Below are 26,916 nucleotides of genomic sequence, written 5' to 3'. Positions count from 1 at the left end.
TCAGTGAAGCGATGGCATGCAGCCTGAAATTCATTGTTGAAGGTGGTGCTGTAATGTGAGAACTGCATGATGTTTCAATATTCTACAGGCTACATACCCTAACTGCACTGAAACTCTTATTCTAATTGTTTCTTTCATTTTTTTTTTAACTGCAGAACCTCTGCCTTATGAACTTTTGGTGCTGATAGTACTCCCCGTGATCTCTCTTGATGTTTGCCAAGCAGTTGTAGCACCAATCAGCCCTCTACAGTATTTGCATGAAACTCCGCTGTGCTATCTTAACATTGTTGTGGGCCATTTGCAGCAGAGTCACTGAAGAAATCTCACTTGTTTAGATTTCCAAGTCATGTGAGGCCGTCATCCAGAAGCCCGACGGGGCGTCCTCGACGGGAATCCCAACGTGCGTGGCAGTGGCAACGCGACGGCCGCAGGAGGCTGGCAGCAGCAAGATTGTGGTGGAGGAGAAGTGCGACACCACGGTGTCGGTGGTGCCTGCGCTGAGTGTTCTCAACGCCTCCAGTCAGCCGATCCCTGTGGGCATCGCTGTGGCACAGCAGCGCCAAGACCACACCATCACATGCAGTGAGTTAGCATACTTGCAATCTTCTACTACACCACTGCTGCCACAAAGCATACCGTTAGCACTAGTCCTTAGCGGGCTGAAGCGTGACTATGGTAAGAAGTGTAGAATGACAGAACGGGATAGAAAATTGTCCTTGTGTTGTTATTCAATTTATTTGAAGTTCTTATTGCCTAGACAAACAGATGACAACCTGCCTTTAACTAATTAGTTTTCTCATATAGGCTTGTAATTTGCTCTTTATCTTTAGCCAGTATTCATCTATAGACATGCTTCGGGATGTCAAGTTGGCTGCCTAAAAAGTGAAATAGTGATGCAATAACAACAGTAGGTGATCACTTGCATCGTGTACATAAGTAGCTCACCATAAGGGCTGGTACTGATGTGGTTGACGCTGGGTTATAAGCGTCTGTGACGAGAGCATGCACTTGAATCATTTATGCATCGACGCATCATTGCAGTGTTATATATTCTGCGACTTACTGCAATTCCAATGAGGTGAAATTTAATTTTTGGCTAACTGAACATGCTTTCACAAATGTAACTTGTCAATTAGGGTGCATGTCTATAGGTTGTAAGAAGAATGCAAGTTATTCCTTTCTTTCCCACAGGCAAGACAAGCTTGTCGTCAAGTGCAGCGGAGCAGAGTCACATAACTGCAGTCAGCTGCTCTACGGTCATCTTGGCTGCAGGTGGTTCAGACAGAGGGCCACGTCTCTGGTGAGAATTGCTCGCTTGCTACTTTACCCAATGTAGGAAGTTAAAGGGGCCCTACAACACTTTTTCTTTAAGGCCACCATTCTTGCTTCATATCGATTCTCAGCATATCAAAGAAATAAAAGCAAAAGAAATTATGATAAGTTGCCTGTGCAAACATAAGTTATCGGTCACAGAAGCTTCGAAATATAAGCAAAGTCAGAGTTACTTCCAACTCAGATTTTTGCAGCATGGTATGCTGCATTTCAATCTCCCATGATGTAAAACTGCAGTGCTCAGTAGCAGCAGGGCACTGATCTGACATAACAGAAGTTGGCACGCCATGGTTGTGAAGCCTGCATAGCTTGTTGATTAGGTTGTTTCTGTGATTACAACAGCTTCTGCAAGGCAGAATTTGTCACGCCATGTGCTTGGTGGGTTGATGACATTGTTTTCATGAATACACCACCTTTTGTGTGGCTCTTGCGTAATTTGAATGGCTGTGGAACGTAATGTCAGTACAGTCGAATCTAGATAATGCGAACTCAAAGGGAACCCAAAATTTGTTAGAATTAAAAGAAATTCGAATTAAAAGAATTGCATGTTCTTGAAGTACTCGTGAACCATAACAAGATGCACGAACAGTGTGAGTCGTGAAATATCATGGCGTGCAAGGAGACAGTGAGCGAGGACAACTAAACTGCCCACGCCAGCCAACACTCACTTCCTGATAACAGCAGGAAAGGAAACTTCAGGGAGCAGGTAAGCTGGTGCCAGAACAGAGGCAGGCGCGTGCGGAGACCATCGTGGGATATGAAGTTATGAGGGAGTTGAAAGGCAGTGCGAAGGGAGCGCAGTTGCAAGGAGGGTTGGGAGGGAAGCGGATTTGCTTTCCCGCCATCTTGGTGGATGTCGCTAAATACTTCTGTCACCTAAAGCTCCTTACCGCCACCTAAGATCGAAGCGGTGGAGTTGCTGAGGCCAGACTGGGCCTCCACCACTGCTTTCATCTGCTTGCTCGCTTGCTTTTTCCTTCATCTACTGAGAGATTGGATCTGCGTTTACGGTCTTCGTCCTGCATTTTTAACGTGTTGTGTCTTATGAAGATGACGAAGGCGTTGTCACTGATCGTAATCATGTTGGTGTGCTCCCTTCTGTTGTGATGTCACCTTCGCGTCCCCGTATTCAGGGTCCGTCTTATTGTACAGAATCGGATGTGGCTGACTGTCTCGATAACCTTTCCATAGGGACGCCTCGGTTTAGACTCGTCATTGTAAAGAAAGTCGCAGTTTCGCCTGAAAGGTGAAGCATCGATTGCGATAACAAATTAGTGGACAACTATGTGAAGCAAGGATAGTAGCTTTATCGGCCGCATAAAGTTGTAAACATTAGCTTACTAGACATTAGACATTATTTATTCATCATGAATTTGTACATCAACATAGGCAAACAACTGTTGGGCCCATAGCCAAGGCTAGTGTGGGCCCATGTGGTATACATGCGTTTGTGCTGCGGCGATCAGGACAGTGATGAACAAATGTATATTGATTATACATAATTGTACAGGATGAGAAACACTTAACTTAACACTTAACACTTAACTTAATTAAGAAGCACCGTGTCACACGAGCACAGATAATCATTAACACATCTTGCTTGATGACTGCGGAAAGTTGCTGTCAAGACGTTGGAGTGAAGAAACGTGGCAGCAGCAACAAACGAAGTGACGTTCATTCTATCTATCGCTTCAACGCAAAGTGAGCACTGGGAACACACAGCACGCACAAAGCTAACAGTCGCTGACGCACATCGCTCTCAATATATGGCCGGGCGACCGTGAGCAGTCACCACATGCGTAGTTGCTGCCGTAATAGAACGCCGCCCCCTTTCCTCCCCTCCACCCGGTACCCCGCAATGTTGGTTGCTTAGCACACGACAGAAGAGGGCGCGCTTACTCCTAGCTTCGTCTCTTTCGTGTGGGCGAGATTGAGTCGTGATCGACGGCTCCCCTCGCACGCTTTTCCTCACACATACAGTGTAGGGTGCACGGCGTTGGTCTGTCTCGATTGACGCTAACTTCTAGTTGGAGACAGTTCGGCAGAGGGGTCTCTCGTAAGCTTTTTCTCTATCACGGTGTTAGAGCAATGCTGGTCAAAGGCGCCGCCGCCTTTGGCGTGCTGCCGAGAGCATTATCAGAGCGCGGCATGTTCAAATAAACCATCGCAAATGCGTGTGCGTTTGAATTACGAGTTTTCACCCATTGGAATACACATAACTTTGACGGGACCACAGCGTCAGTTCGAATAAACCGGAAGTTCGAATTAAGAGTGCTAGAATTAACAAGATTCGACTGTATAACCAGTATAATGATGCCGAAAAAATTTATGAAAATGAAACATTGCACAATATTTACCAAAGTCGAGGCTTTTTTCTTTTTTCTCCACATCTCTGAGGAGCGTGGTCTTTAATTTTGATAGCCTCTTGCCATGATAATTGTTGAAATTTTAGGCGAATATTTTTGCCATAGGTGACACCAAATATTCACAGGAAGCACTCAAGTTTAGGCCTATTGTTACATTACCAGTACTTCAAAAAAATTTAAGAAAAAGGCCACCCTAGATTTCCTTTAGGGTTCCCCAAATCAAGTCTGTTGAGGTGAGGTAATGTAATATGTAATATTAACATCACATTGTACTTTGCACAAAGTGCATGAAGTCACTTCGTCTTGATTATCCAGTGGGTGCCATTGCATTTCTTTTGTCTGCTCAACTTTCAAAATGTATTTTAGGGTTATGGGAGAGCTGTTGTAAGCATTAGCTGATGGTTTGCTGGAGGCAGCCATGGTGAAATTATGCCCAGGGTTGGTATCATTGTAGTTGACCTGATTTTAGTTGATGTGATTAAGGCACCATGAACTTGACACATTCCAATGGTGATTCTTCTTGCCTAATGGTACATTCAGCTTGTTCCTGCCTCGCTATGGGTCAGAGGCAGAGACGGCATGCCGAAGCAGAATGTGTAGCTGCTCACCAAAGCAATTGAAAGTGCTTCTTTTGTTGCACACAAACATGGCGGACCAAACGGAGTGCATCCATGCGCGCACTCGCTGTGCCAACAATGGCAGTTGCAGTGGCCACATGATCGGAACTCCATCACATCTCGGTTGCACTCCTAGGTCAAAGGTGAGAGCACGTCCGAGCGCTCAGAGGTGAAGCATGCACTCCAAAAGAACAAGCCAGGTGTACTCGGAGCACTTGACTTCGACCAGCCAAATGTAAGGCGCACCACCAGAGTGCTCTAGAGCTCTCGAAAGGGACCGGCTGAATGTACCATTAATCGTTTAGACATTACTTGTTTCTAAATTGTATATCGCACTAACTAGCTCAGATCACACTTAACTAAGAAATTCGCATTTTTGCCCAAAAAGCAAAGCATTGATTGCGACGGGAAATTATTAGACAGCTATATAAAGTAACGGTATTAGTTCTACGGGCCGTATAAACTTGTAAACATTCCCTTACTAACTAAATGCACAAGCATGGTGTCATGCATGCACAGGGAAACATAAACACACCTTATTCTGTGACCTCTGACACTCGCTGTCAAAATGCTGGCGTGAGGAGGAGTGGCAGCAGCGAGTGAATTTACCTTCATGCAGCCTCTCATTTCAGTGCGAACTAATTAAGTGACGAGAACACACCACACATGAAGCTATCGGCCCTCGGCGCACCTAGACTGTGCTCATTACAGATTGCTTTCAAGATAAAGCATGCGTGGCTGCGCTCAGCCATGCCATATGCAATGGCCGTAGGAGTCAAATACGTCCCCTCCCCCCCTCGTCGCCCTGCTGCCTTGCAAGTGATGGAAGATGGTGCGCTTCCTCCCCATTTTCCTCCCTTGCGCACGCGAGATCGAGCCACCATTCTCAGCTCACCCTCTCATGCTTTCACTGACACCAGCAGCATACAGCATGCAGCTACAATGTTATTGCACTTGTACTTCATATGGAATGTCACATCGATGTCGATGGCAACTGCGGAAATGCTCCTGGAGGGTCCATATAATTTCTGTCGCAATAAAGGAAGTTGCTTCCTCAGTGCAATATGAAAACATCGGTGAATGGAGGAGGAAAAAACCTTCAGTGTGCATTGTCCACTGTAATTACTAAAGTTGCAAACTAATTTTGGTGTGTGTGTGGGCAGGCTCCAGAATTTATGTGCTTGTTTGACAGTGAGTCAAGGCAAGGACCAGCTGCCCACCAAGGAATGGCCGAGACTACGACGACATGCCTCGTCACTGCTGGCAAGCAATAATTTTTTGCTATGACTTCTGTTTGCAATCTGAGTTCAGGATTTTCAAGTGTTGCGAGGGAACATTGACCTTTAAATTTTTTGCACACACATCTTGCTTATATGCTGGTGTTTTTACAAGGATCATGATAGTCATCATGATGGGGGAGGTGGAGAGAGAGGGGAAGGAAGTTATAGGTCAGTCTGAGCTAGTATGCTTTGGCCTACTTCTCTGTGCAAGGAAAGGAGGAAAGGGGACAAAACTCAATTACAAGGACAGTAAGAAGCGTTGCACATATACACTAAACATGGTGGTTTCCTTAAAGTCCTGAGTCTTGTCTGGTGCTCTGCAAATAGTCCATAAGAGCTCTTGTAGCTCTATTCCCTGCTGTGTGGTCTCACAATGCAACCAAAATAACACCTTCCAACAATGCTTGCTTTCTGATGACTGCCAGCTTCAAAACCAGCATCGTCTACTCTGCCACGTACTCAAGAAGTTGCAAAGCAAATGTGACGGAGTCTCATGCAGTTTAGGCTGTATGCACGGTCAATAAGATGTGTGTAGCGTCAAGTGAAAGTGACCATTGTGTCATGCAGGCATAGCTACATGCCTTATTTGAAATCACAGCAGTCGGTTTCAAAATCTTTCGTTACCTTCGATAGTTGTGCTGCAGTACTTTGGAGCAGTTGTAGAATTATTTGAGAAAAATAACTTGTTTTCGGATTAGTTGGTGACGATTCTTTTAGAACATTCTGTGTGTTTTTTTTTTTCCTGTGTTAGGCCCTGTACCAGCGCACACAACATGGGACTCGCATTCTGATGCACTGGCTATACGCCCAGCTGCGGCTACACTGCCATGGTTGACCACACCAGCACCACCTGTGGTGACAACACCCACAATCTGGCTGCCACAAGAGGCCACACCCCCGCCACTTGCATCGCCTGGCGGCTTCCAGCTTGCACGGGACGCACTCACCGGGCAATTGTACCTCGTCCCTGCGGCACCGACGAGTTGGACACTCTCTGGTGCTGCCACTGCAAGCCCTGTGCAGCAAATCCTGACAACTCAGCAGCACACGACTTTCCAGCAGATCATGCCAGACCAGTGGAGAAGCGAGCTGAAACCCACTGCAACGGTATGGGCAGTCACCCTTAAAGGCACTGTCTCTGAAGGAGTAATGACACAGTATTTTCGAAGTTGTAGAGACTTCTACAAATTTCTCACATGCGAAGTGATTACACTTGCCAGTATTCTTGCGAGGGTTTAGAGGGTTTGCACTGCACAAAAGAATGACGAGTTGAAGATGCCATATCAGCACCCGTGTGGCCCTCGTTTGCACTAGATAATAAATTAAGACGCGCTCATATAAAATGCAACACTGTCAGACTTTCATGATCTTAGTAGGCTAACTGTTGTAGGTTCTTATGACTTTACCTCGAAACAGCTAACTTGGAATGTGAATTCTCAAATTTCAGGGAGTCAACTGATGGAACACTACTTTAGTATACTGTGATGTTGAATGAGCTAAAAGTGAAGGAAAGTGATTGGCAGGCTTAATATGAAAACACCCAAGTATAGGGCTTGTAGGCTGCTTGGCGTGTTTGGTTATGCAGTCAAATCCAGTTACAACAAAGAGGCTTATGTGCTAAAAATTGTTTGATATGTATAAGGTGATTCAATATACCACAACTCATCTATAAAACTTCCATGATGCATTCGTAATATACAGATTTGTTATCTCCAACGGAAAGACAGTGCACAGGAAGACATTGCACGATGCCATACCATCTTAGCTCGCCCAGTCTTTGCACAAGTGGCAGATTACTTATAAACCAGTGTACGCAGGCTCTATATCCACTCAGCCATGCTGAAAGCCATGTTCAGCAACCTGCCACGCTAGAAAAGGAGATGTGCTCCAAACTGTCTCCCACTCTCCACCCTTTTGCATGCTTTATCACATTACTGAGCTTGCTCCCCTCCCTCCATTCCCCTTGCTAGTCCAGGAAGACAGCACGCATCAAGCCAGCATCCTTATCGACTTGCCCTCACATGCTTTCACTTGCACCTAAAGCATACTGCGTAGGGTGCAATGGGATCGTATTGCACTTGGACTTTATACGGGACATGACGCTGTTCTGCTTCGGCAGTCGGTTGTGCACCATGCGGTTCGAGCAGTGGGTTCAAAAGCAGCCACATGTAATTCAACAATTTGACCATACGCATCCATGGAAGTTTACATTTATTGTCTCGGTATTCCTTCATGGTGGCAGTGACGTTTTGTTACAGTATTGAAATCGTGTACAAACACACTTCTTTATATTGAAGTTCAAAATATGCGGTCTTTTATGGACAATTAAAAACACTGTGTAATATAGAGAATTTTGTTGTACAGTCAACTTTCATTAATTCGATCCTGACAAGATCAACAAAATTGATCAATTTAAATATCTGGTGGGTTGAATTAAACAAAATGCTGAAAAAATGTCGAAACACACCACTGATTGACTTGGCAGTATTTGCCTGATTCTAACATGCTCCCAGATCAAACATGTGCCCACTTTCTATGTGTCCAAAGTAGACAACTAACATAGAGATAACACAAAGCTACTAAACAATGTAAGAATCTAACATGCACCTGATTTCCTAGCAAGAAAAATGATGTAAATATGTGTCGCACAGTGGCAGCTGGTTTTTAAAAGTTAGCTTCGCTGCATTTTTATTTTAAAGCCTGCTTTGCTGCAATGCAGCTGCTTTATGTAGCAAAGTGTACAAACGCCGCAAACGTGGTTTTCGGTTCAGTTTTCTTGGGGGGGGGGGGGGAATGCATGTTAGAATTGGGTAAATACAGTAATCAGGCATTTTGAGTTACTGTTATTGCTAAAAAATCTTCCTAGGGTAGGTCAGAAATAGGCGTTTTTGACAGGAGATTGTGTTCAATGAATTTACTATCCCCTAAGCTCTGCTGAGACAGACGCTGCTGCTAAAGGGGTCAATGTTGGGGTCAATGTAGTTGTCAGGCACATGCATGCTGCCTGATCAAGTTCGAATTATCCAATGAAGACCAATTTTATGATTGAAGTAAGGAAAGTTTGGGCCCGTAGAAATGCATGCGTGCCAGTCTGGAGCTTCGGTCGAGATCGAATTAACCGAAAGGTCGATTTAACTGGAGTCAAATTAATGGAAGTCTACTGCATTGAAGCTCATTATATCGAGGTTTAATTGTGCAAGTAGAAGCGTCACAAAAAGCTGGCAAAATTATCTGTTTTTCATACTGACATTTAACAGAACACCTTCGTTACTGCTTGCTGGAACTGATGCATGACTTAACATGTGGCTCCTCGGCATGACCTTTGAGATTGCATCAGTGCACCCGTGCAATCTCTGGGGCCATGCTATGTAGTCTAAATACCGCAGCCACTGCAGATTGCTGTGGCAAGCTTTCTTGCTGCCAAGATGCTTGGACTACTGTGTGCTCTGATTGGTCTCGGTGTTTTTCCAGGCATGTTGATGCAAGCCAGCTTGTCAAAAGTCACGAGAACATGATCTTTTTAGGTGAAGGCAGCCGGTCAATAAGCACACACATGCTACCTGAAGGCACCAATGTTGCCGGATTGGAGACCCTCGTTTATGTAATAAACGTGAAAGAAGGGAGAAGAAAGAATACCCAACATCCTTTCTGCTGCAGGTGTTACGACTTTGAGGTGGTCCCGTAGCGCTCGTCACCCGTTTCGTGACAGAGCGTTGGTAGCGAAGACTCCGAGTCAGGCGTTGGTGAGAATAACGAAAGGGACTTTATACGCTATATACAGGTCATTATACAGGACAAGATCGGATCGGCATGGGGGCCGAGAGCTCACAGCAAACGCGACTGTTCCCGCACGGCGACGTCCGGCGAGACTGCAACGCGTGACACATCTCACTCCACTCGAGAGCGGCACTGGGCTCCCGGTGGGTTGGCGGATCCGGTTTTCCAGGCGGCGGCGTCGCTGCTTATAATGCCCCGACAAACCATTGTCACTCAAACGGCCCAATACAAAGCCAGCACTCGACGGTCGTCCGAGAGGTCCAACCAGCGACCGCGCTGGCCACCCGGTTTAAAGTTGCCGCGCGCGGTGACCTCCAGGCAAAAGGAGGTACGGCGCCGGGCTGTCTAGCACTTGGTTGCACATTTGGACATGTCGCTCGCCGATGCTTCTCTGCAGGACACTGCTGCCTGACAGCTCAGCATCTTGACTTGTCAAGGGAGAATTAGGGCGCTGTCCCTTTCGGCGCAGCCCTGGGTTTGTCCAAAGGGCGCTCGCAGGATAAATGCCGCATCTTGTAGATTCGGAATCCGGGCTGGTGGTAATGGCACAACACAGGCCTCTCGTGACGCCTACAGCAGAAAGGATGTTCCACATCTGCCACCAAGGTTTGTGAGTGGTGGCGCTGGCTAACACTCCCAGGGTTCTACTAGGAAACATAAATACCCAAGAAAGTGGATGGGGAAACGGCGCTGCAATAGCTCAATTGGTAGAGCAGCGCATGCGTAATGCGAAGGTTGTGGGATCGTTCCCCACTTGCGGCAAGTAGTTTTTTTCATCCACTTTCATTTCCATTAATTTACTATTTCTTTATTTCATTCGTTAAGCACAAATAATTTCCCCTATGTTGTCCTGGGTGTCAGTGTTTGTTTGCTTCTTATGATATGACTAATAAAAATCGGGCCCCTCGGTTAACCCCCTTTCTTCTCGTTTATTGTACCTGTAGTGCGGTTCTAAGCATGCCATAAAGCATTTATTTAGGCTGGAAATTGCCAGAGAATGTTCCAGTATACAAACACAGTAACTCAGAGGCTGTGCTTGCTTTGGCGTTGGTCCAAGCTGCTTTGACTGTAGCACTTGGAAGGATTCAATTTAAACTGCATTGAGTGACACTAGTCATGGTAAATGACACTAACAAGTGCAGGAGGAGAGAGTGTAAACTACCAACTACCAACAGGTAGCTCACAGTCTGTCGTCTTGTGCAGTGTGTCTATTTGTGTCATGATTAGTGTTACTCAGCACAGATTAAAATGAGTGAACACCAGCTAGCTTAGCTCATTGCCTTACTTAACTTGGAAGGACTTGTTGAAGAAGCCGGTGGTGTGTTTTATGATGACGTGAGTTGAATGGAAGCTCTCCGTTTAATTAAGAATTTCGCATTGCAGACATTTATGATGACATCTGCCTGCAGCATGGCCAAATAATGATGTCATTATTGCCGCGGGTGAAGCCCATCCTTTGACAGAGCATACTATGTGGAGCAACCACAAGTCCTTTGCTGCTGGCTGTTGACATTGCCACTTTTCTGTTTTCTCTCTGGTGTTTCAGGTTTTTGAGGCAGTGCCCCCAAAGCTTGAGATTCTGGAGGCGGCGAAGGACCTGTCGACAGGAGCGGCATTTGCGTATTCTGCAATGCCAACTGCGGTGGCGACTCCGCCGGCCCCCTCTGTGGTGTCCTACCTGTATGACCCGTCTGCAGTGGTCCAGCAACTGACGCAAGTGGCTGGCACCACATCGATGGTGGCTGCCCTGGCCTCTGGAAAGGTTTCCCAGGTGAATAATGACGAAAAGGGATTTTCTTAATCCTTCAAGGGTTGTGCCGCAGCGTACGTGCATAAAGATTACTGCATTATGTGTTACTTTTCTTGCATACCATAGGATGGGTATTATCATTGCTTACTAATAGGGAGTTTTAACTTTTCTGTAATTGTAGTACTAGTACCCTTTAAGGAACAATAATAGCAATGCTGGTAGCAACATTTGTGACCCTTTGACTAGCTACAATGCATTTGAATTGTTTTTGTGTTGCGTGAGTGTTCGTTAGGGTGAAAGAAATTTAGAAAAGAAAGGAGGACTGAATGTTAACGATCGCATTATCAGGGCTTTACAACAGCACTGAAGCAGAATATTGTAGGTTGGTGAAATAATATCTCTGAGTCCTCTCTGGTTAGTCTGTGCCACAAAATAGCATCACTAGCACAGCTTCTCACATGAACATCTCCGGTAAACCAGGGGCGCTATAACGTAAAACTGTTGCAAACTTTTCTATTCCAATTCTGAAATCAGCCCTCCGCAATTGGTAAAAAACTTTTTTGGACCACCCCCGCTTCACCTGTCTGTCGCGCAATGTCACAAAAACCGCAATAGCTCCCCATCTGATATTTCATGTATGCACTGATTATGCATGATTTGACTGAAGAAAAGAAAAACAGTTATTTCTGATTTAACGCCTTTTCACCATTAGCCCTAAGCTGTTGGTCAAAATTGTTAGGGCTGCCGCCACTTCACCTGCCTGTCACGCGACGTCACAAAATGACGAAAACTCACTGCGTCAAAGTGACGTGTACGCGTTAAAGATGCATTAATATGCCAAACAAAACTGAGTTTTCTTCTGTATAGCCGCCGGCTGCCTCATTCTGAAAGGAATAAAAGATGGCTGCCGCCGATCGCTCAGGCACTGGCTACTCGAACCTGCTGGAGAGCATGGGTTTATTTGCATATAATAAAGCTTCTTGCATGGCCGTGTAACACTTTCAAGCATTTTTGGCACGTTTACGACCTCGTTCTGCCAACTCTTCTTTGCTGAGGATCCGTTTTATCATCATTCTTAAGCTTACGTTGCATGCCACCGCGATTTTCGACCAGCCACTGCAAGCTAAGTAAGGGAAAGTGGACCAATCGCATATGCCGGAACCACCCTCTTCATACGGTTATCAATTTTCAGTGCAGTGGCCCAACACCATTGAATCCCTCTCCACTTGAGCGTGCTCCTCGCCTCTTGTTAGCCCATTAGATAACAAAGCCGCTCGGTGTAGGCAATGTTATTCGTTTTTCAAGCAAACAAAGGCGACCTCTTATGAACGAGGACAGTGCTTGATTGGTCTCTTCAGACAACCCTGCGAGTGACCGCCCGATGCTTGCGTCGGCGGTTATGCAGTTGCGTATTTGATGTCAGGAGATTGGAATAAAAACATATTGGAATAGTTTTACGTTATAGGGCCCCAGTATTCTGCAAAAAGTTGTACATTTATGCACAAGCTAAAATTCTCTAATATTTTGTACTTACACCTATCTCATACTGTATTTTCATCTTTATTGTATTCATTGAGTGGTCTCTAACATATTGCTAATTAAATTACAAAGTTGCTAAATTGTGTAATATTGCCTTGAACATAAGGAGGTTTTTCTGGCTTTTTTCATGTCTATGTCAACTATCCTTGTATGCTCTCAAACATACTGTAGATTAAATTTTTGCAGAGTGTAATAAATTAGTCTGAAGTTAAAAGAAGCCTGCAGCTCAATGGGTTCCTTCTATGGTCCTATTTTGAATGCGAAATATTACAGAAATTGGCACAGGCAAGTAAAGGTTATTCAACTTACGAATAAAAAAAGAAAAGAAAAAGATCACCGCCCCTTCCAACCCGTGGAGATGGTCGAACAGCGAAGCTGTGTTAGTTACACCGAGTGTTACACCGTGCAAGTCAAACTTCGCGAGCAGTCTATATTGTAAATCTTTTGTTTCACTATTCTTTTACTTCATTTTCGCTTTTCCATGCTTCGTGTGGCGAACATGCTTTATGAGTGCTTGTTTTTGTTTTTCCGGTTCTCCCAGTTTTTTAAGGTTTGTGTCTGTGTTTTGCTGTGCTTTCTTTTTTTTTTTCGCGTGCAAGTTGCTCCATCCCATGGTCTTTCCATAGTTGTAGCTGGGATGCAATGTGAATGCAACCACTCATACAAAGCTCCGTATACTGGGAGCAAGGCCCACCACTGGAGATGCAGGTGCTGCAATTGTTCTGACGATTGCTTCGATTGGTTTCCTTAATCTTCTTAATTCATGGTGCACTCTTCTTGCATTTAATTAGCATTGTTCTCGTTCCTTGCATCACTTATTGCACTGCCTTCCGTTTCTTAGCTAGCCTCCAACAGTGGGCACACTCATGTCTTGCAGGGCACGTCTCCCCTGGTGACGACAAGCAGCCCTTCGTTGGCGCCGCAACCCTTGGTTGAGCAGGGAGTGCAAGCATGCGATACTGACAATGCAACCGAGGAGAGTGATGATGACACTCTGCGCCCTGCACCTGTCTTGCCTGGGGTCAAGCCGGGGTCCACAGTGACTTCAGTCACAACGGCAATCCAGGTATGAGAGCAGTGCATTAGCAGTGTAAGTCAATGCAGCTCCTCTAGTCTAAGCATGATTTTAGGCATGAAATGCATATAATTCTGCCTTTATTTTTCATGAAAGTCTGTATAGTGTTATAGGCTAAAAGTTGCTCTAGGCAGCTTGACTAGATCAGCAAGTACCTTGTTTCAGCTAGGCTTTCACCGAGTCTCTCACTTTTTGCGATTGCACTGGTCTTGCCACTTTGAATCAAGTCCTACCGAACACCGTATTGACCCCGTTTTAAGTTAATGGAGGAGAGCAAAGCAAAATAAAGGAAATCTGGCACAACAATTTTTATCAAGCCAGACATGTTTTTATTTCAGCTAGCTCATTGAAAACTGAACTATGAATTCATCAGTTCTCGCATGTGTGAAATGTTAGCAAAGTGGATGAAGCACAGTGTACACTTTCATGCATTTATTTGTGCCTAATTTGGAGGAAATAGTAAACCATGAGTGATAACTACCCATGTTAGTTTTATGAGCAGTTTGAATGTAAGACACCAAATGGTAAATGCTTGCTCGTCACGCCTTCAGAATTCTGGTGTGCTCCAGTTGGCCACTCCACCTTGGTGGAGAATCTGCTATATTAAGGTTTGTTTCCCTGCCACCCGGTGTTAGCCATCTGCTAATGTGTCTGTGGTAACAATACTTGTGGAGTCTTGCCATTCTCAGTTTTGCAAATTGAGTCAGTGAAGTTGGGTTGGACTGCTATTTGTGCCTGTTTGTGCCTGCATGGATGTCCACGATCTGGTTGTTTCACTCTTGAGGAATCCCTTTCTATTTTCAGGTGGATATGGATTGTCCTACGGCTTCAGATGACAATGAGCCAGATGAACCAATGCCTATTGCTGTGCAGACGACAGACTCTGCCAACCAGACAGACGACCTGCCACAGCAGACGACACAGCCACAGGTGGAGCCAGAGGAGCAGGAGCCTGGTATTCCCACTCCGCTGTTTACACCTCCACGAACAAAAGTTCAGGACACATCAGACAGCGAGATAGACGACTCCATACCAGTGCTTCTTACACAGACTTCGGGTGTCCAGGAGTTCATCGACCACCATGGACTTGACCTGTTGGTTGACAGCATCGAAGAGTTTGCAGCAAACCAAGAAGCTGCAGTGGAAAGCATGCCACGACTAGAGAAATCTGAGACTTCTCAGGATTCGGTTGTGGAGGCCGTGGTTTCTCCAGAGAAGGGCAGCCCACCAGCGCTCACTGCTCAGTCGCCCTCTTCTCGTCCAGAAGAATGGTTTACCCGACGAAGCTTCAGCCCTGGGCCACCATCCAAGACTGGGCCGCAAAGTCCACCATCTCCGCCTTTGCTTGAGGCCAACCTTGACTCTCCAAACAATTCTAAGATCTCTTTATTTGACTCACTGAAAATTGTGACAGACTCTGCAGATTCCTTTGATGACAAAGATGGGTCAGGAGAGATGGCTCTTCAGCGATCCACCTTTGCACAGTCAAAGACGAGCTGTGACCCTGAACGTTCATTTGCACAGGCAAATATATTCAGCACAAGAGTGATGGAGAACACAGCCTTCCCACGAAAACTGTCAACATCACCTTGTAAAACAGATGTCACAAAGGACTTCTCAAGTGACCATTCGAACTTTGTCTTCAAAGGTTCTCAACCCGTGGAGAGCGAGTATGGTGGATTTGAAAAAAGCTCAAAAGATTTTTCCCAGTCGAAACCTCCATTTCAGTGGCACGATGTTTCGAAGGAGCCTCTGCAGGCTGGAGCTGTGACCAGTGAGGCTAGTTTAGTTGCAAGTTCGGCTACAGCGCTTGCTTCAAGTCCATCCACAAACTTGAGGGAGGCATTTGATGGATCGTGCACGGATGGCTTGGGCCTTTTATGTGCGCTTGCTGAACAGAGATTCTTGGAAGAGGCAAGAAAGTCCTCTGAGGTCGCAGAGCTGCCAGTGGAAGATGAGAAACCAGTACTGAGTCCGATTCCTCTGACAACAGCTCCTGCAGATGAAGGTCCGCCTTGTGATGATGGCGGGCAGCTATCCGCTGCCGAAACCATGGACCAGATGGAACGAGAAATGCGCATCCAATTGGCAGAGCTGCAGCGCAAGTATCGCGAGAAGCAGCGGGAGCTGGCAAAACTGCAGCCTCGAAAGGACAAGGAGTGAGTGTCTAGTCTTGCCATATTTCGCAGCGTTTGAAGAAGAGTAGCCGCTCTTCATGGCAGACACTGGTGCAGTCACTCTGGTGCACGAGAAAGCCACCTTATACAGCGTGTCTTTCTTATTGTCAACAGAATTTTTAAAAATTGCCTGTGGCATATAGCACAAATATACTTATTGAGCTGGATTACTCAAATTGGCGTACATTACTTACACTGGAAATCAGAATGCATGATTGACTAATTAAGAAAATTTCACTGATCAACTTTTTAACTAATTACATTAGCACACATATTGACATATCGAAATATACAAATTAATGCCAGTGATTTCACAAGGCACATCCACTTGAAACAAATTTCTTAACTAACCCCAGTTTTCAGACTAGTGCTGTTGAACTTGCTGTGAAAATGCCCTGTTATTCCACCTTTTAACAAATGCCTTCTTATGCATTGAAGCTGGAAAATTCCTGGAACACCAACACACTTCATTGAGAACATTGGGAATGCATACTTCAAAACTGATGTCATCCTTAGAATTCGTTCCAAGTTTATATGACTTGAATCACCAGCTACAATTAGCAAATTTTAATATGTGCCATAAATTAATTAGTTTAAAATTTTATTAGAGAACCTTTGTTAATTAGTCAAATATTCATTTTGATTTCTCATGCAAATAATGTTCACCTTTGAGAGTAATCCAATTCAAGATGTAGAATTATGCTGCATGCCACCTGTGACTCTGAAGATTTTGTTAATGATAACCAAAAACATCTCACATTTGTGCCATATGGGAAAAGATAATGGATAAAGTATAAACCCATGCAAGTGATCTTGCACGCACGACAGCAACAAATGACGCGCTGGAGATGGCTGTCACGATCGCTCGTTGCCTGCAAATCGTACCTTATGTGAGCGACAACTTTGACCAACATCTCCCCAGTGTTGGCAGTATGATGGCAGCAAATATGTGCCGAAACTGGTGTGATGCATGCTTTATTAATTTAAGTTCATGCATTTTACTGTAAAGAGCACCATAAAATATTTCTGGAGGTCTTGCAGTAGGTTCTTATCCTTGCACGTATAAAAATTTAGTCATTTGCTTGTTCCGTGCGACACGCAGTAGTACCTGACTTACCCATAGCACTTACAGGCGACCTGCGACGAATTCTAGATCTGCAGAGCCAAGCGATCAAGTGACACGAACGAGCAATCTGCTCGCACGGCAGTTTGTTTCGTCGCTCAAAGCCTGTTGCACACAAGATAGTCTCGCGGGTTTTAGTCTTTACTGTTAGTTTTGAATGCTAATTGCTTGGTGCTACATGTGGAAATGTAATCATGGTTTCTGTCAGTAGTAGTATTGACCTAAGGAGCTGCAGTAAAACAAAAGTTGGGCAAGTTGGAATGGATTTATTTCCTTAAGAAATTCAACACGCACAAGCAGTGGGAGCACAAACGGGAGGAACAGGCATACAGAAGCACTGTCTCAGCCCTATTCAGAGTTGCCTAGCTTCACTTGCTGCATTCTGTTTGTACTGCTCATTCACAAGCCAAAAAAATATAACTTGCCAGGAAAACAGTATGCCATCGTTCCAAAATATCTAATGCGATAGCACATGAGCACGTTGAAAGGCTTTGAACCGATAGTCTATTGACTCAACCATGAATTAGGTGCTGCTACTATACATGGGCAGCTTAGACAGTTGTCAATTCAATAGTCTATTGATAGAGCATCGGTCTCGTTGAGTTAACAATCTAACAGGTAAAGCATTAGACTTTTGGCATTGGGGGATCTAGGTTCAAAGTCCACTATTGGACATGCTTTTTTTTTTTTTTTTACCGAGTGACAGCTTGTACTCGGCAAGACAGTCGACGACAACATGCCATATCCTGGGGATGTAGGCAGAGAAGACTTTGCCTTAAGAATATTTTAGTTACTAAATGTTTATGTTTCTGCGCTATAATTCATTGTAAATATGACACTCTTGCGGGGAGCAAGTTTTGCTTGGTATCGCTAACTGTATCAGATAAGTGGCTGCAGCTTGTGTCAGATTCTTGTTTGTAAACTGCAGGTGCGATCAGGAAAAAAGTTCAGTGCACAAGAAGGCATCAGCCATGTCTGCATCTCATCAGAAGAAGCGCCGCCACTCTTCAACAGCAGCTCAACCATTGTCACCATTCGATGTGTTGAAGCAGAGCGCTACTGCAAAGGAAGTTGTTGCAGACAAGAAGGCTGACACAGCTGGTTCAAACAAGGAGCTGGTGAAGTCATCGTGTCGTGAGACAACCAGTAAAAAAGCAGCAGAAAAGGCTACATTGTCAGCAGGTGAGAGCTTGTTGTGAAATAGGTTATCGTATCTGATTATTTTGTTGACAGTTCTGTGGAACAACCACAATGCCCCAAAGGAAACTGTCTCCCACAAGTTAAAGAATAAAGATCTGCTAATCAGACGTTGCAAGAAGAGTCACCTGTGTGAGGATACTATTAATTGCACATATAAAAAGCTTTTAAAAATTCTCCTAAATTTTGCTATGTCTACAACTTCGCTTCATCTTCTTTGCTTGCTGTGGTCGAGTTATTCAAGTAGTTGGAAACGTTAGCTTTGAAGAGCATGCTTTCTAGCCAGCCGAGTTTGATAGCCCCATGTGACATGATGAGCGTCACTCCAAAGCAATAAGGCATTACACTGGCCTATTTCCTAGTAAGATGAGAACAATGCAGTGGAAACAAGACGTGCGACCCTTCTCGGTACAAAGGAAGAAGGCAAGCTTAACAAGGTGTGCAACATCTGTGCAGGCAGAAAACTAACCTATGCAGGATAGCCACCTTGCTGGACGAAAAGGACAGGGGTAATTGGAGATCGCAGGGAGAGGCCTTCGTCCTTGCAGTGGACATAAAACATGATGATGATGACTCTTGCATGGTGATACACACGTGACAACAATAGCAGCTTTAGGATTGAAACGCACACTCGTAGCAGCCAAATGAGTCAAGTATTAAGACACGCCACTCCCGCTCTTGAAGCACCATAGCCGCATCCAGAAGGAATGTTGCACCCTGGCCCATGTTTGTGCACGTGTCCTCAATGCACATGCCAGGTAGTGAGGTACCCATCCCTCAGTATCTGTCCCACAGGCCAGCAGTAAGGTAGATCTTCCTCGACTACTGAGGACGAGCTCGCAGGTTCGCTTCCAGGCCATGGTGGCCACATTTTGACGTAGGGCGAACTGCGAAATCTCTCAAGTACTTGTATGTAATCCATTTGCATGCATTGCCGTTCTCTCATTTCTGCACTTGCAGTACTGGCAGGTCACAAAGGGTATGCGAGTATCAGCTTGACATGAATTCTATGTCACGAGTGCATTAAAAAAGAAAAGAAAGGAAAATGTGCACAAGATAGGTGAAAATTATTGTTTGGGGATAAGATGTACGTAAAAGGGACTAAAATCTTTTTTCTTTTTTTTAGAATTCAGAATTGGGAGTGTGGGAGGGTGAACAGAGTGAAGGAGGTCATCAAGAGGTGTTGTAAATGTTTGGCTTGATGTGCATGCCAAATTCCCATTTTGGCTCTTACATTGCCTAAGGCAGTGTGGACCTCATGTCTAATTGGGCTTGTTACTGAAAAAGTGGGGAATTTAAATCTTTGGTGCAGCTTCCAAAGATGTTGAAGCCAAAAGACCCCAGCCGAGTGTGCCAGTTTTAACGATCAAAATCACCTCTGAGCCATACCAGGCTGTGACTGAACAGGAAGCCAAATCATCAGGTAAGTTGGTGAACTCTGGGTACTTTTGTTCTTAACCTTGTAATGAAACTGGTATAGCAGGTTAAATATTCTCTCACTGCATTTCTCATCTTTAGCTCTTCACTAGTATAACCAAAAGGCTTTCTTTTCTTTTTTGATTTTTTTGGTGATGGATCGGCCTGTTTCAACGCAAAAATGGCAGCCCGCACAGCAGGGTTACTTGTGCTTGTTATGTTAATGTGCATAATCTAAAAGAGGAAGCAGCTCTAATAAATTGATTATTTTGAAGTAAAAATTAATGCAGACAGTGCTTCATTTGTACTGTTAGTAATGCACTGACTGTGCTATTAGTGCATCATTTGATAGGGTATGGGTTCTGTGAAAAAGCTGAATTTATATTCATTTTGGGCATGCAGCCTACAAGGGAGTAAATGTCTGTGGTGCGTCACACATGCTAATGTACACTGCAGGTCTGAATATTAAGCTATGTACTTAAAAATCACAGTTCCTTATTTTCTTTTTCGGATATGCACACATCTAAAAGTTTTTTATGCTAATTCATACTGGTGCATGCCGGCATATGCATACACTGACTGTATATAGTTCTTTAATAATACAAATATCTATCACGGGGAAATGCAATCATAAGTTGAAATGATCCCACCCATGAAAATGATTTCATCTGTTGCATGAAAACTGCACATACCTGTTGACTTATGTAGTGTGTTGAACCTACAGCAATGGTTAACTGCTGGAAAATATTCTTTGCAAAAACTTCCTGATAGGACAACTATCATAAGAAACATCTGCAGAGCATCCACAGTGACATTAATTTTCCGCACGAAAAGCAGAAATATATTAACAAGCGCGTCAGACAAGGAAACACATAATCTCCAATGCTATTCAGTTCATGCTTGGAAGAAGTATTCAAGCTGTCTGGTTAGATTGGGAAATATTAGGTGTAAGGATCATTGAGGAGCATCTCAGTAACCTAGAGTTCTTAAATGACATTGTCCTGTTTAGCAACATTGGAAATAACTTATGACAAATGGTAGAAGACCTGAACTGGCCAAGTCTTTAGGGCAGGTTTGAAAATTCATGATTCAGGGTCAGCCTCTGGAATCTGTGCTAGAGCACATTTATGTAGGCCAATTAGTCGCATGGGATCCGGATCATGAAAAATTAATTTACAGAAGAATAAAGACGGGTCGAAGCACATACGGCTGGCATTACCAAATCATGGTCAGCACGTTACCGCTATTCTTGAAAAGAAAAGTGTACAATCATTGCATTCTTCTAGTACTAACATAGAAGGCAGAAAATTGGAGGTTAGCAAAGAAGCTTGAGAACTTGGAAGAACCACAGAACGAGCAATGGAACGAAAATTTGTATGGAAGCAATAGTGCAAACTTGAGACAGAGACCGAGGAGTCGAGACAACGCAAGTGCTTGCCTCCTCTGTCCCTGTCTCAAGTTTACGCTATTGCTCCGACGTGATGTACCAACAAGCCCAAGCTGCCCTTGTGAAAAATTAGACCTAACATTAAGCGGCAGGAAAGCGGTGGTGTGGATCAGAAGGCGAATGGGGGTAGCCAATACTTTAGTTGACATTAGGAGAAAGAAATGGAGTTGGAAAGACCATGTGACATGTAGGGCAGATAACCGGTGGTCTATTAGAGTTATCAAATGGGTGCGAAGACAAGGGAAGCTTGATCGAGGACAGCAGAGATAAGTATGTAGTCTAATAAAATTAGGAAATCCGCAAGCATAAATAATTTGGGGTAAGCTGGCAGAGCACAAGGGTAAATTGGAGATCGCTGGGAGAGGCCTTCGTCTTGTGATAGACATAAAATATGCAGACGCTGATAATCAGCCATTAGACTGTGATGTGTCAAATAGAGTAGACTCCTCATAATACTAATTTCAAGTTACTCAAAAATTATGCTTTGCTTATTAGAAGTGTTGCATACTCCAAAAGTGTTCTTATGACGTACTTGATGTAGCTTTAGAGTAGAATAACTTTACTAACCTTGCAGCCGTTCATTTGCAAATATAATTTAAAGCAGGGATTGGCTAGATCTCAACGGTGCACTCGGAGCAGGTTATGACTTCACTGTCACTGCCAGCGTGCTTGTTTATACGACACTGCTTCAAACAACACTCCAGATATTTTTTACTCTCAATGGCAAGGTCATGTTCTGTTCCAGGAAAATGCTGTGTGCCTGCATGCTTCATGCTCGAAGCAGATATCTTAGTCAGAAGCAGTTGTCAGTGTACTTGCATTCGGTTGTAGTCGTGCATTGGAGGCAACAGGGAGCAGCGTGGGTGGTGGTGTTCTTGCCATATGTGTGCTGAAAAAAGAAAAATTGATGTAGAGAAATTGTGACTGTTGATGCATACTGTAATGACCCTTGTTTTGCCTTGTATAGATATTTTTTTTTCGATATCAGTCGATATCACTTATCACGATATCAGTCGATATCACTTTTGTTTGTCAGGTGTGACATGTCACATCCTATTGTATTTGGTTAGCTTGGGACACTCCATAAGCAATTGCAAAACTTGTTTCACAAAACATGGGATCAGAACAAAGTATTGTTGCTTTAATTGCAACACAGTTTTGCTCTTCTTAATTTTTGTTATCTTCATTGTTTTCCTGTGCAGAATCAAAAGGAGCAGCTGCACCCGGCTCACCCTCAAAACAGCGACGGAAATCTTGCCCCGAGCCAAACAAACCATCATATGGTATGCAGAAGCCGCTCTTTCTCTTTAGCCAAAAAAGTTCCTTTAAAGTAAATACCGTAAAAACCGGAATATAGGTCGAACTTCAAAAAAAAAAAAAAAAACTAATGCAAAAAGTCGACCCTCATCTTATATACCGGACATTAGCAGGAAAACTACGGAAGTCTTGCAACAATGGGCAGATGAAGTAAAGAAGCCCCTTCGCCATCGCCATCAGCAGCAACGCGTCATAGAGAAATTTCTTTCTCTATGAGCGCGTCGTGGCAACATTGTGGCACCACCAATTTGCGTTTACATTGTCACAAGGTTATGTTGGTTAGAGGCTGCTTTTTCACATTTTGTTTCAAAATGAGCGGAAGCCGACGACAAGTCACCGTCGCCTTCAAGAAAAAGGCGATTGAGTGCGTGGAAGCCCACGGCAGTCTCGCGGCACAGCGCGAATTAGGAGTATCTGAAAAGAGCATTCAGTACTGGCGGAGACAGAAGCAGCAAACTAACAGAAAACGTCATTTCGTGGGCGGACCGCAAAATTGGAAGACAAGGTTGTGGAGTTTGTCCGGGAGCAGCGTGTAAGATCGCTGCCTGTGACAGCAGAATGCATCCGTTTGAAAGCGGTAGAGATCGCACGCGCCTCTGGACTGGGCAGCGAGAAGCACTCGTCATACGACTCTAGTTTGGACCACTCTAATCAAACGCGTTGCTCTGATTCGGAGTAGCGCTTGCGCGCTTCGTGCCCTTCTGCGTACTGTACACCCGGCCAATTTGTAACAGTATCGTGCGACCATCGACCCGCGTGTTTGTCAGCACCTTATCATCATGGCACGAAGCGGCGAAATAGCGAAAGTAAGCGCACGTGTACACATGCGCGTATCTCATTTGTTTCGCCGCTCAGCGTCGTTAATAAGATGCTGACAAGCACACGGGTGGATGGTCGCACGATACTGTTAAAAATTGGCTTGGTGCACATGCGAGCAGCATTCAAATAAATAATGTCACTATTGTGCATGAATTGCATTTGTTTCAAGGTAAGGGTGTCTTTCGGTACTTTTACCATTGAAAAAGATTTTTTCATTTTTAGAATTCGTTAGTTGGGGAATCGACCTATAGTCCGGTTTTTACGGTAGGTAAACGAGTGCAGCTGCTTTTTGTTGAGGATTCACTAGATTTCCATTGAGTTTCTGTTGATCTCAGGGAGTTACAGTTTAGTTTCTGGCACAAATACAGTTGCACCCATTGTGTTTCTTTTGAGTAATACCAGAGTGCTCTGACATGTGGCTAGCCAGAAGCTATTGGAGACAGCAGCTGGGCTTTTTGGAGGTAGACATTACAGCTGAATGGCAATTCAGAGGGGGACATAGTGGAACCACCTGGTTATGTTCAAGCACCAGACATTTTTCTTAATTCTACTTTCTCCTCAGTGGGTGCTTTCACCCAAACTCATTTGAATAGTATGTGCCAATTTGGTTCCTGTTATCGAAATATAATGTCCAAAAACTCCATATGCCCTCCAAAAGGGTTTTAATGAAACAGAGTAAAAAATGAAATCTGCCTCATCAGAACGTTTGTTTGTCAGATGAGGAAGCTAAATTCATTGTGGTAATAACTAACATTGAAATTCTGTGGCATCTAAATAGCATTGCTTCTAAAAGTAACCATGTTCACTTGCTCATATCATGAGAAGCCAACAAAGACACCTAGGAACAACATAGGGGAAATTACTTGTACTTACTAATTGAAATAAGAAAATCATAAATTAATGGCGATGAAAGTGGATCAGAAAACAACTTGCCGCAGGTGAGGAACGATCCCACGTCTTCGCATTATGTGTGCGATGCTCTAACCAATTGTGCTACCACGGCGCTGTTTCCCCATCCACTTTCTGGGGTATTTATGTTTTACGACTGGAACTAACCTTGGGAGTGTTAGCCAGTGCCACCACTCGCAAACCTTGGCAGCGGATGTAGAACATCCTCTCTGCCGCAGGCGTCACGAGTATGTGATCTTTCTGGGTGAAGGCAACCGGTCAATAAACCCGCACATGCTACCTGAAGGCATCAGTGTTGCCGGATTCGAGACCCTCGTTATGTAAGAATGAGAAGAAAGGGGGTTAACCAAGGGGCCCGATTTTTATTAATCATCGCATCGCATCGCACGCGTAATGCGAAAGCGTGGAATCGTTCCCCACCTGCGACAAGTTGTTTTTTCATCCACTTTAATTGCCATTAATTTATCATTTCTTTATTACTATTAGTAAATACCAGGAATTCCCCCTATGTTGTCCTTGGTGTCTTTGGTGGCTTCTCTTGATATAATTAATAAAAATTAGGCCCCTGGGTTAGCCTCCTTTCTTCTCGTTCTTACATAATGAGGGTCTCAAATCCAGCAACATTGATGCCTTCAGGTAGCCTGTGCGGATATATTGACCAGTGGCCTTCACCCAGAAAGATCATGTACTTGTGTTCCTGCGGCAGAAAGGATGTTCCACATCCGCCGCCAAGGTTTGTAAGTGGTGGCGCTGGCTAACACTCCCAAGGTTAGTTCCAGTCGTAAAACAAATATATCCCCAGGAAGCGGATGGGGGAACGGCGCCGCGGTAGCTCAATTGGTTAGAGCATCGCACCCATAATGCGAAGACGTGGGATCATTCCTCACCTGCGGCAAGTTGTTTTTTCATCCACTTTCATTGCCATTAATTTATCATTTCTTTATTTTAGTTAGTAAGTACAAGTAATTTTCCCTATGTTGTCCTTGGTGTCTTTGTTGGCTTCTCATAATATGACGAAGAAAAATCGGGCCTCTCAATCCACTTTTTCATGCTCACTTACTGTGCTATTGTTTTATGTTAGTTGTGTTTGCATTGAATTTGTTTGTATATCATAACCAGTGACTGTTATTTGATATGCTAGGTTCTTTGTCTGCATATGTGTGTGGATCCAAGGAAGGTTTATGGTACGTGGAACTAAACCAAATGAATCTGCACTCTTGCAGCAGTGTGCTCTTCAAAGCACCCAAATGCAACAAAGGCAAAGGAGAAAGCAGAAAAACCAGTCAAATCAACAGCAGAACCCCAGCAGCAAACGAGGAAGCAAAGCCATAAATCAAGTTCTAAGAACAAGGTGAGTGCCTGGCAAATGAAAGCTTGGATGTCTCTTCTCATGATCGGCTGCATGAAATATTGTTCAGATTCTCCCATGTGCTGCTCTGCAGAGGTTTATTTCAATTAGAGCATCGCATTATATAGGTTCATAATGGTCCTTGAAACCCATTGCCAAAACCATTTTTGTGTTATATAAAACTGCCTTTGTCAAGGCCTTGAAGTTTCACAGACAGGTGGGGTCCAAATCTATGCTTCAGCATCAGGATTATAGTCACCACTGATGATCTCTCAAACTCAGTGTCATCAAATTGTATGCAGACTGACCATGTTGAGCTTCAGTGCAGGCAGTGCAAGAATGGAGCAGTTGTTTGTGTCTCCTTTCATCCTGTGTCTCATTTTTTTTTCTTCTGCAGTTGCAAAATATGGTTATATTTACACCAATTGGTGCAATCATTGTTTAGCTTTACCAAGGTCAAAGCTATAAATTTTTATCATGGTCACTTTATTATATCAGACTTTGTGTTCAAAAGCCATTCTGAATATTCCTTATGAACTGCTCATCAGTGCACACAAGTATTTTCTTTTACCAGCTATAATAACTTAAAGAAACCTAAAGCCTGAGGTGGCACTTGTTTTTATATTGTTTGAGTTACTTGTTACTTCTATACATGCGAGTTGGATGTCTGCCTTTTATGCTGTTAATGTCTTGGTAACTTTGTTGAGAAAGCGTTGTTTCTATCTCTCTCTCTCTTTTTTACATGTGTGTATGCATGTGTGTGGTTCTTCTGTATGCATCTTGTGTAGTGTTGTACCTGCTTCTACTTGGGCCATATAAAAATGGCCACACGGTATAAACATGAACATTTGTGTGCACTTTTGATTGTTAATGCAGGAGTCTAGCTCTGGCTCAAAACCGGAAGACGACATTTGGTGTGTACGTCGCAGCGAACGCATATTCCTTTTGGATGCTGGAGTGGTCAAATCATCAACACTGTCCAGCCCACCTGAACGTCAGGAAACCAGCTCCAGTGGCACGTCACAGCGCACTAAACCTGAGAAGGTGAGTGCTTCTCGCCCATGGGAAGGCAGTTTGCTTTGTGCATGAACTCGAGATTGTAAGGTGTGGTTTAGTTGCTCGGTTCCAGGCCACTCGACCAAATCTGCATGTACCCTTGCACCCTTGAAATACCCGTGCAGGGATTATCCTAGTGCTTGAAAGCTTTTGAGTGTGAAGACAAGGATTTATTTTCACCCTCCAGCATATGTACAGTCAAAACTTTTGCTTATGGGGGAGCAAATATTCAAATATTTGATTTCGAATCGAATAGTAAACATTCGAATAATTCAGTACGCGAATCGAATATCTAGTATTCGATTTCTTGAATATTTCGTATATTCGGTGAATGACTGGGCTGTGGTCTGTGCCTTGATGGGTGCAGCATT

At 44.1% G+C, this 26,916-nt stretch overlaps 1 protein-coding gene and 1 non-coding gene across 2 annotated transcripts in view; both read left to right on the top strand.

Moving 5' to 3' along the window:
* The window catches only part of wge (winged eye), a 215,585-nt gene that overhangs the window by 150,693 nt on the left and 37,976 nt on the right, over nucleotides 1-26,916 (top strand). The window contains exons 8-19 of the mRNA XM_065452681.1: nucleotides 336-582; nucleotides 1,192-1,300; nucleotides 5,508-5,578; nucleotides 6,347-6,702; nucleotides 10,919-11,143; nucleotides 13,539-13,727; nucleotides 14,541-15,895; nucleotides 17,965-18,218; nucleotides 19,546-19,656; nucleotides 22,299-22,379; nucleotides 25,365-25,492; nucleotides 26,366-26,533. Coding sequence (XP_065308753.1) covers nucleotides 336-582; nucleotides 1,192-1,300; nucleotides 5,508-5,578; nucleotides 6,347-6,702; nucleotides 10,919-11,143; nucleotides 13,539-13,727; nucleotides 14,541-15,895; nucleotides 17,965-18,218; nucleotides 19,546-19,656; nucleotides 22,299-22,379; nucleotides 25,365-25,492; nucleotides 26,366-26,533 — 3,294 coding nt within the window. The remainder of the gene's footprint in view (nucleotides 1-335; nucleotides 583-1,191; nucleotides 1,301-5,507; nucleotides 5,579-6,346; nucleotides 6,703-10,918; nucleotides 11,144-13,538; nucleotides 13,728-14,540; nucleotides 15,896-17,964; nucleotides 18,219-19,545; nucleotides 19,657-22,298; nucleotides 22,380-25,364; nucleotides 25,493-26,365; nucleotides 26,534-26,916) is intronic.
* On the top strand, nucleotides 24,964-25,036 carry TRNAM-CAU (transfer RNA methionine (anticodon CAU)). The gene has a single exon. It is a non-coding gene; the product is annotated as a tRNA-Met (tRNA).

The sequence above is a fragment of the Dermacentor albipictus genome, chromosome 8 (genome assembly GCF_038994185.2).
Source record: "Dermacentor albipictus isolate Rhodes 1998 colony chromosome 8, USDA_Dalb.pri_finalv2, whole genome shotgun sequence".
NCBI lineage: Eukaryota > Metazoa > Arthropoda > Arachnida > Ixodida > Ixodidae > Dermacentor > Dermacentor albipictus.
Note: the sequence above shows the minus strand (reverse complement) of the source record. Positions and strands in the feature narration are given on the sequence as shown.